Source organism: Xiphias gladius, chromosome 19 (genome assembly GCF_016859285.1).
Source record: "Xiphias gladius isolate SHS-SW01 ecotype Sanya breed wild chromosome 19, ASM1685928v1, whole genome shotgun sequence".
NCBI lineage: Eukaryota > Metazoa > Chordata > Actinopteri > Istiophoriformes > Xiphiidae > Xiphias > Xiphias gladius.
The window spans coordinates 20,531,927-20,542,524 of NC_053418.1; the positions used below are offsets into that span (position 1 = coordinate 20,531,927).

General features: G+C 41.9%; 2 protein-coding genes across 3 annotated transcripts in view; both read right to left on the reverse strand.

The window, feature by feature from the left end:
• LOC120805054 (probable E3 ubiquitin-protein ligase HECTD4) overlaps window positions 1-2,432 on the reverse strand; it is a 38,278-nt gene extending 35,846 nt beyond the window's left edge. For both annotated transcript variants that reach the window (XM_040154896.1, XM_040154895.1), the window contains exon 1: window positions 1,755-2,432. In XM_040154896.1, the coding sequence (XP_040010830.1) occupies window positions 1,755-1,901 (147 nt within the window). In that variant the 5' untranslated portion in view covers window positions 1,902-2,432. The remainder of the gene's footprint in view (window positions 1-1,754) is intronic.
• Window positions 2,433-3,349: 917 nt separating this feature from the next.
• LOC120805500 (group 3 secretory phospholipase A2-like) lies at window positions 3,350-9,771 on the reverse strand. Its single transcript, XM_040155772.1, has 7 exons — window positions 9,041-9,771; window positions 8,071-8,203; window positions 7,243-7,377; window positions 6,531-6,691; window positions 5,240-5,369; window positions 4,081-4,200; window positions 3,350-3,925 (listed from the first exon to the last, which is right to left on the reverse strand). The coding sequence occupies exons 1-7, from the start codon at window positions 9,183-9,185 to the stop codon at window positions 3,868-3,870; spliced, it is 882 nt and encodes a 293-aa protein (XP_040011706.1). The 5' UTR covers window positions 9,186-9,771; the 3' UTR covers window positions 3,350-3,867.
• Between the last annotated feature and the right edge of the window lie 827 nt (window positions 9,772-10,598).

Here is a 10,598-nt window from a genome sequence, read left to right on the forward strand (position 1 = left end):
AAATGAATTTCTTCAGGATTTTAAAATGAACCCCGGTTTATATTGAACATTTAATTTATTTGGCATGCTATATGTTGACCATATAAAAATATTTTCAAAATAATTATTTGTATGCATCCAAGTCGAGCATTCCCGTTGGTTAAAATTCGATAGATGCAAAAACTTAGAGGTGTACCAATATAATCATGTTGGGTTTTTTTTCCTATCATGTGTCATCAAGTGGAAATCCTGAAATGGTAATGGTTCATTGCAGGTGTGAACTCATGGAAAGTCAGTTAAATACAAGAGACTCCTGATAGGAAGTTGGATCAACGATCAACTATACATGATACTTCATTAAAAAAATTTTTTGGATAGAATGGTTAGACAGTGAAAAATGGTTAATGGCAACAGGTAGATTGAGGCACTACTCATATTATGGCTAAATTAGTTTAAGCGGTTAAACATCACTGTTAGTCACAGTATAATATTCATCACCTACCACCGATTAGACAGCAGCTCATGAACATGTGACATGAGTACTGCGGCAAATGTACTCTACAGAAGGATGGATACTACTAGCTCTGGGTTTTGTTTTGTATTTTTTTGTTTTTGTTTGTTTGTTTGTTTTTTAAATGGCAGCGTAACGAAATATCGAGGATGTAAATATACATTGATAGCTCGAAGTTTCTATCGGCTTTAGTGTAAAGTATCCACAATCTAAAAACATAGACATGTCCGGTTTCGAGATTTCGCCTTCAAAATAAAAGCCTGCATTCCAGATAAAAACATTTCATGCACAATATATGCATTAAACTGACGTTAAAATGACTTTTGCCATGCACAAAACTGAAACTAGGGTCAACGAATTCTAAGTTAGGGGCTACTTGATAAATGTAACAGTAGAGTAAATATGGAAAATCGGCTGGATACAAATCTATTTTTAAGGTATTGGGTACGAAAACCCATATCCACCACGCACAGTATATAGTGTTTAACGCCCAGCATTGGTCATGAGAGATGGCAGCTATTTGTTGAGTATACTAGACTTGACAGGGATCGTAAAACATTTGACATCAAGTGGTGATACTGCAGTTCCACAACTCATATACCACAAGAGCTATGTCATTGTCAGTTACCACATGTCTGTGGATTGATAGCTACATAAGCCTACAAAATTCTGGTCTCCACACTGCTATTTGTGCACCCAAAAGAATGTTTACAGGTTGATATAATTTAAGGAGTCAACTACATAGAGAAGTTGCTGCCATTGCTTTACTAATAAAGTTGAGGCTGTGCAACTTGACACCTGAGGTAGAGGGATAGCATACAAGAGTGTGCGTCACCTACACAACATTAGGTTGCAAATAATACATAACATCGCTTGAACGTGTCATAAGCTGAGACAAAGTATGACCATATAAACTTATAGACATTAAACGTTAGACATTGCTGCGTTTGCGATTGGATTACAGCCGACCGAGTTGCATGACTAATATTTTGAAGGAAGTGTCCGGAAGCGCCTTTTGACATCGGTCTCGTACTTAACAGTGGGTCAACAACATGCAGGGCAGGAAACTTGCAAGCGCTGGCGCTACCGTTATCACTAAGGGTGTGTTGCAGAAGACAGTGAAAACATATTTATTACACACACACAAAAAAACACAGAAAAAGGGATCATCGCAATGGGCATGTGTTTCTATATATAAACATTTGTGTGTGTGCGTGTGCGTGTCTGTGTGTGAGAGAGTGAGAGTGAGATGGCTTTCACCCACCTCTTGCTCGGTGTCCCCCTGCTCCGACACTCCGATTTCACTGGGCAGTTCGGCCAGATCTGTGACCCGAATGAGTCCGTCGTGGAGGAAAATTGTTTCCTCCTTCACCGAAAGCCACTGGGACGAATCCACAGCCCCGGAGCCCATCGCTCTCTCCTCCGACAGTGTTGCCAAAGGGGTCGCACATTAAAAATTCAGTGACAAGAGTGACAGAAACGCCCTAGCTAGCCTGCTAGCGAGCTACAATAACATGACAGCCGTTACCGTCTCCCTGTTTTCCGATGATGGTGTTTGACGGGGCACAGTGTAGTGCTAGGGTGCGGGCTAACAGACGACAGCCGAGCAGTGAGCAGGCACCAGCGGCAGGTCCTCCTCAAATAACATCGGAGCTCGTGTCGTGCTAATAGCGGTTGCTAGCTGTCTGGCCCCGGTTAGCTGAAAGCGGAGCTAACTTACCGTACGGTATCGTTACGATACCGAGCAGAGTGGGCGTGACACCCGTACTAAATCCGTTATCGCGCCGCACCGTTGAAACGACAGTCTTTTCAGGACTAAAACTGCACATGTAGTAAGCTCATTTAACCGTTAAACCTGAGGGCATACGGCTCCGCTGACTATCCAGCCGCTGTGTCAGTGGCTGGAGAAGATAATGAAAAGTCTCCCAGCTGTCAGTGCGACGCCATGTTTCCAAGGCCAACTAGCTGCTCCCAGCATGCACCGCGGGCCAGAATAAAAGCTGTCAAAAAATCAGGAGTTCATTCTGGTATCGAACAGAACAACTGATTATTGCAATAATAATTATAAGAGAAAGGGTCAGTTATCACGTAGTTCAGAGGTTATGCTGTATAATTTTTATAACAAACTTCACGGTTTCTGCTAGCTTTAATGTACTTCAGACCTATGGACTCTCAGACCACAATGGAAATGACTCTTGCACTCAGCTGCTGACATTTACGTGTGTGTGATTTAATGTATCCCTTCTTATCATGTTAAATACACCCAACTTTTAAAGTGCAGCGATGAGCAACAAAACCTTGAGTTCACAATTATGTCCTGTATCTAGCCTGCTTGGCTGTTATAATCATATAAAAATGCACAAGGTGGTAAAAGCAGAGCAAAGAAAGCGAAGAACATTTTTAAATTTTTAAGCAACGCATTGTATCTTCTTTTATGGAACCCATAAAGTATTCTATAAGAATCGGTAGCCCTAAATCCTGGAAACTGACCCTGGTGGTTTTTTTGGGGAGGTAAAAACCGGAGAATTGTCTAGTTGAACAGGAATGGATCTTGCAAATGCAAATAATATGTCTAAAAAACACTGGTGCAACATATTGTAAGACATTGGCGTTTATAAAATGAAAGGGCAGATAGGGAGCAATTTGAACAGGTTGTAGTCCTCACAAAACATTTTTGGATCAGGGATGTTTTATAAACATAGTAAGATATGTACTTTTATATGATATATAATGAGAGGTGGGGACAGATCACACTCCACTAAACTGTAACAAATGTGGCAATCCAGTAATGAATAATAATTCCCATAGTTGAGAGGTAAAACAAGAATTTGTTGTTGAACTTTCTCATTTAGGATTAGGATTACTGGAAGGTCCTGGGTTGTATTTTAAAGCAGTGTGGCATATGTCCTGTTATTTTTCCTTACTAAATCAATATGCAGTGCAGATAATAGATTATGTTTGCAAAAATGACTTTAACAGATGATTTCCAAACAGAAACAAAAAGCAAATGTGTGTATTACATTTTCAAAGCACGATCGGATGGTTTGCAGTTTTGTATTACAGCTCTTTCTAGATATATTAAATTTACATTCATGGCATATTTAAAAAATATTACTGTATTCAAGGGGTTTGAGTCCTTGACTATTTCATCATACTGGCATTTTACACCATCAGAGAGAAACAGAAAATGTTGCATGAAATTTAAAGCTTATAAAAGGCATTGTTGTTCCACATGGCAGCTTAGTCTGTAATCATGTGAGCTGCGCCATAATATCAGCTCCTCTTTCCAGCCTCAGGCATCGCCTATAAAGGCAAACAGGAATCCCTCTTTTTCTGTCATTGCCTGAATTTCACATTCCCAGCAGTGTCTTTTTCCTCTATCTTCTTAAGTGCTCGAAGTAGGTCAGAGGCTTTAATGAAGCCTCCACAGAACAGCTAGAAAAGAAACAGATGTATAAAAATATCAGAAACAGAACCCGACCTAATAATCTTTTAAATAAAGGCACACTGAGTTAACACATTAGAGCGGAGATGGGTACTACCAGAAGTTGTCTGAGATAAACACGAATAAGCGAATCTACGCTTAAAACCTTTTTCTGCTGTTGCATGTTTTCTCCTTCAGCAGTTCAAAGCAGTATTGGGAGACGAAATCCATCAGTAGTGTGGGGAGAATCCTGGGTTGCTTGAAGCTTTTGAGCTGAACAGCCAAGCTGTAACATTGACAGAGTAACAGAGGTTATTTACCACCTCACATACAGAAGTAAAGAGAGAAACAAGCCAGGAATTAAAAATTTAGCGGGATATGCATTTGTGTGTGGCTCAGAGAGAGACACAGACAAAGAAAGAGCTGCCTGTGGGGGCAGGCCTTCCTCATTGTTTATAACATACTTTAGATAGGAATGAGGAATAATAGTCTTACCATACATGAGCTGCTGCAGCACAAGTGTGAGTGTTACAGTACTAAGAAGCATAATCCATCAAATCAAATGAAATCCATCAAATGCAAATAACAAAAAATTAAATCATAGGTTTGTAACCTGCTGTCACTATTAAAATGATTTTTCCACAGAAGACATGTTGACTAGTCAGTCAATAACAATAATGATGGCTCTGTTCCATTAAGTGTGGCAGCGAGTCTGTCTGCACTGTAGTTCTCTTGCAAGGAAGACATCTTGAAATGGTACAGCAGGAAAAGCACAAGTGGAAATAATAAAATGATGGATGGCTGAATTCCATTCAGCTGTGACACTGTCACACTGGCTTAAAGGGACACTTGAACAGAACTGAGCCATCGTTAATGTTCTTAGTTACACCTGAGTCTGCCGTAAAAAAGGTCCAAACCAAAACCCTGGAACCGGTGGCTAAGCTAAATGGAATGCAGCCATCGATAACATTCGTTCTTGCAAAAAATGGTTGCTGTGAAAAAGGTCTTTGACAGGTGCAACTAGAGTTATTCAAGGAAAATTCATTTATTTCATTTAAAAAAAAAAAAAAGTCTTTATACTGTAATATGAATATTACAGTATACCCCCCCCCCCCAGTGCTGGCAGTGTTCTGACACTGTCTAATGACGCAGGATTCCCGCTTTACATCTAAAACGTGGACTGAAGAAAAAGATTTCTCCCCAGGCTTTATTCAGTGCAGTTATCCAGCTATTCTCTAATGTGAAACAGGCCCCTGGCATATATTTCAGTGATTATAAATAAAGAAAGACTGACTGACAAAAACGCAAAAATGTTGTCATGTTACCGGCTGGTACAATCACAGTGGTAGGCGGTCTTTGACTCCATGTTCTGCAGCTCATACTTCTTCTCCAAAGGACGGATTTGGTATTTACATTCATCTAGATGTTTGAGGCTTCCACACAGGGGCTGATTATCTGCAGGAGCAAAAATAAACACAGGTTTACACATCAATGGTCTAGGTATACCCATTTGTCTTTCATTAATAAGCAACAGTTGCCTGCTGATGTTGTGCTATAGAAAAACTTTCAGAATTTAGTTACAATAACTAATTAAGTGAAACTAAAGAGAGGCATTGATGGCTTGAGCATTAGTGCACCTAATGGCTTGTTGACTCATAGCTACTGTAACTCTGATATTATCATAACTACTTGAATATACCTGATGTTATGAGCAGGAGTCTTATGCTGAAAAAGGCCCCAGCAGAAGTGATGGGAGCTGCATGCGCTCAACCTGTCATATTAAGCAATGCATAATTTTGTTTTAAGCTTCTTTCTACATGGGTGCTTTGGACTATGGTACTACCCATGGGCTCCTGGCTTGTATTAGTCCCTAGCAGATGGGAGTCCATCTGCTTTTGTGGCTTTCTGTCCTTATGAAGACAGGCTGCTATCTTTAGTTTTGTTGTGATGGGTGTTGTAAATGTAGCTGTATTCCAGAGTATTTAGTGTCTTGTTTGGGTCTTTCTGTTGTCTTTTTGAGCCGCCAGGTCCAAAGTATTGTCACTTTGATTGGCAGCCCATTTGTAGATGCTGCGTCTTTAACAGTTGTCGTGTGAGGTGTTGTTTCTTGTTCCAGATGACTTTTGCAGTGTGGCCAAACAGTGCCACCACTCACAGGCGTCCACAACAGCAACTTTGCTTTGGAACTTTTTTGTGACTTTTTGTGGTTTTGGTCACTGCTGTGACGGCTGTAGGTAGATGTAGTTGAAGCTTTTGTCTCTGTGTTCAAGGTGGGGTGCTTTGGGTTGCAGACGATGTTTGCAGGCAAGAGTTTGTGGTCAACTGTGGTGGAACTTGGCTTCTCTGTGTGGGGTAAGCCAACAGGCCCTTTCTGTGCTCTTCTTTTTTCCAACTCTTTTTTCATTTGAAATCAATGCAATACTTTTAGAAGCATTTAAAAGACCCAGTTTCATTGGAGGAGTACTGGTGTGTGCCTTTGATACTGGGGGCAGGGTGCGACGGTTGACAGTTTCCGGTGTGTTTTACATCCTCTACCCTTTGTCCCCCTGCGGTAGAAACTGTCTCCTCTAGGTGGCTCTCTGGAGCCACATCTATGTTCACTTTTGGCTGACTTACTGTGTGGGCTGATCAAGGGGCTTTCGGTCACATGCTGCCCCTCACTACTTGTTAAATTGTTGCTGTCAGAGTTGTCCCCATATTTGCCTGGGGCATCAGAGGTCCTGTACGGGAGGGTGCTTGGGAAGACGGCGTATGGACCCTCTTTGGTTACTTTGCACCTATAGGGCAAACATGCGTGGGAAAACCAAGCCATGGAAAACAGAACCTTTTTCCAACAGTATGTATGCTGTATTTTCAACTTATATAGACCAAAGTCCTTGCATATGTGTTTAATTAGGAAGAGGTACAATTTGTATTGCTATTTGGGGTATGATCTGTAATTTCAAAAGCTTGTAATTTGTATTGTCCTATAAAGATAAACACAAAAGTCTTAAACTCTGATCATCATAGTATAGTTTTTTAATGTAATGACATTAATGCTAGACAAAAGGTTAATCATTAAACATACCTTGTTTGTAAGACCTTTTGTTTGTAACTTAATAGATAAAGTTGTAGAGTAAAGTAAAGTAGAGTAGAGGTGCTTTTTATGATTTTATGAGGTTTGGCAGATCGTTAGGCATGTTCCTACGAGCTGCGGAGGTACTTCTGCTGCTCTAGCTCCCCATGTGACAGAACCTGCATTTTCCACTCAACAAATGTCTTGCACTTACAGTTGCGTCTAACAGTATGCAGTTAAAGCTTCAATCAACAATGTCAGTGTTTCTCTTACATTCCCCACCAGTACGTCTCGGTGCACCGCCGCTGCTGTTTGAGCTCAAAGCAGGGAACCCGCAGGATGTTGAAAAAGCTGTAGCCCACCGAAATGGAACGGGTATCGTTCACATCAAGGAGACACTGTCGAAACCTGGTGAGAGGCGGAAAAAGAACAAGCCAAGCTCAAGCAACAGTTCAGTCAAAATTAACACATACATGGTGGGTAACTAGCCATGAATGCAGTGTCATTTTGTCTACATCTTCTGGGTAGTCCCAACAGTCACAACAATACATGACATTTTGGCTGGGAGGTGAATTCTTAAAATGTGTGTCAGCTACTTGTGGATAACACCAAGAGTTAGAGGGCCATTATAATACACATGCAACTGTCAGCGCATCTCTGTGGGTTTAAATAATAGATTATGAAAGGAGGAATGGAATTCCCAGCGTTCACTAAAATGGCAACATGTTCAGTCTTGACATCATAAATTTACCTATACGTCTTTTGCAGTGATCTATTTATTACTCCTGGATGAATAGTAATATCATATGGCCCCACGTTCTTCTGCTTAAGTTGCTTTATATTTATTGGCATAGTGACAAAATAATTTGATACTTGCATTGCAACAAGGGGCGCACTTTTATTAGTAAGAAGTGTAAGGTTCTTGTAACACTTACAAATGCAGCCTTCGAGCAAGTCTGTCATTAGTTGACCATCCATGCCAGCCAGAGCATTATGGGAATAGGTCAGGGGGAGATGTGATTTACGAGTTTCCCTAGAGGCGATGAAAACTTAGAATTCCGACTCAGTATGAGATGCCTGGGTGTGCATGATGAGGCTCACCTGTGGTCACAGTCACAGTGTGAGACGGTGTGGAAGTTGGGGTTGAAGACTCCATAATTCACCGTGAAGGCAGGGATGATACACAAGCGGCGGTCATGCTCACGGCAGCATCTATCTGCACTCTCAAACATCCCTGTGCACAAGAGCAAGAGTTGAATTCGGTCAAAAATCAAAGGGCTCTTTATGGAAAAGCAAGTTGCAAGCAGAGATCTATTACCTGACTGAGAATCAAAACGCTTCAGAGACAGTTATTAGAAAATTAAAAATGTATGGGTTGTAAAACCAAGATCTTTAATTTAAAAAAAAAAACCCTACTGAGGAACATCTCTCTGACATGTTCTCCATATAAATGCTCTGCAGACTTTCTAATCACTTTTCTTATGATGCAATTTAACCTTCACTCTCATTTCTCTTGAATTTGGTGCAGTAACTGCACCCATGAAATAGTGTCCCAAATACCTTGAATTTTCATTAAACTTTGACTTTCCTCAGACACTTTGGGGCATGCTTTGTACACCTAAATTACAAAACGAAACTGAGCTTCAATTCAGTTCATTCCAGCTTAATTAAATTCGATAAAGCTTGTCAAAAAAGTTATCTTTGTGTATTTTATCACTCTAAAAAGTCTGTGCAAATGGATTAGTGTTTATGGTGTTTCATCTAATGTAAAATGCCAGTGATATTTATCTAGTATGCTTATGAGGACTTCAATATTCTCCTCATCACACTGAAGCTCATAGGTACTGTATCACAAATGTATCAAAAATACTTTCTAATTTTATCTCATATGATATTAATCTAGAGTATGTCCAGGAAGTGCTGCTGGTGAAATGAGATTTTAGGGGCAGACAGCTGGAGGGGGGCCCTAAAAATCCGTGGAGGCCACTAATATCCCTCTATGCCTAACAGGCCCACACATCAAGGGAAGAAAAGCACAAGAAGTAATAGAGGCAGACTTCAGCGTCCTCACCTAACTGTTCGTATCTGACCGCCGCACCACAGCGTTCCTGGCAATATCCAGGCGCGTCTCCTCCGAGCTTCCCCCTCTGCCCCATCTCCTTTTGTGCGCCCGGTAAACTTTGGCGCACCGGAGGAGACGAGCGCGCAGGGAGCATCCGGACCCGACCGCATACTCGTATTAAACCTCTGGGCGATTTCTTGACCCTGGGCGCCGCTTCTGTCGCAGACGCTGCAGTATCCTCCCGCGACGAGTGGATCGCTGTTGACTTCGCAGGGTCACGAGTCCCTTATATTCGGACCACAGGGGTGAGGTAGAGGGAGCGCACACCTGCTGCGTCCTCTCGCAGAAACGTGATGTGCGTCTGTCCGTCATAGGCAGGACTCGATCGGAGACTGGGTGGCTGGTCCGATCACACCCTGAGCTTTTGATAAAATGAGCGATGATACGGAGAAAAGGAATGGGTGTATGCTCAGTCCTGTTCAAGACCAGTTGAAGTGTTAAGTCTATGTCTGCAAGGAGGACTTATTCCGCATTAACTGCAGCGCCAGTGTAGTTCTGCACCGGCCAGTTGAAAGGCGTTGGTCTCTGTCTGAGGGAGGCATGGGTGCCGTCGGGGTGGACGGTGTGGGCTGCCGATGTGCAGGCTCGTCAGAAATGTGACACACCTGGCTGCTCTGGGGGTTTTTTGTGCGTGCGTGTGGTGTCTGACTCAAGGCAGGGTTCGGTGTGTGGGCAAGAACGGGACCACAGTTCCCAGAGTGACGCACACCTGATCCTCTGAGCTTTATCATCCTACAACCCGCGAAAAGATTTAGGAAGAAAGGTGCAGGCCTGTCCCAACCCGGGGGAGTTTACAGCGGGTGCTGGATATCAGGACAAACGCGCGTGGTAAAGGAGTGGCAAAATAAAATGTAGGCATTTTGACTTAATATATTGTTTGGATTGAAAGCGCACACGAATTACAGTGGCTATCACTTTGATTTTAAAAAAGATGTTGCACAAAAGCAGTCGTGGACGAATTCTACATTTCTATATCCCATATTACTTTTGTTACACCGTCTAACTTTCTAACCAACTACACCGCAGTAGCTTTAAGCTGCTCCCTTTTCCTCTGACCCCATCTTTCGTCTTCATCTTCACTGATTGCACACAGGAGGCTGGTCATTTCTCATTAGATTTTATTGATCTGTGTAAACTCTCTGCAAAATCTTTACATGCAAAGTTATTTGCAAACATACATAATTCCAGTGCATGCACTATCTATTTACAAATACAGAGATGAACCATGGAACATTCCACTGAACCGGCAGAATCAAGTATAAGACAGCTATAGGTTTAGCTCAGAGAGGAGCCTGTTTTTGAAAAAAGAAAAAGAAAAACCCCAAAAACTACTGATTATAATTTATGTTGATCATCATCTGATGATAGCTGTAGCTGGAGTAGCACGACATGGGACGGTGTGTGACGCTACCGGTGGTTGTGTCAATCCCTGCCACAGGGGGGCAGAGTGGCTGTACAGAGAAAACAAGACACTCAAGAGATTTGAATGTGCATGTAAAGGAAGCCT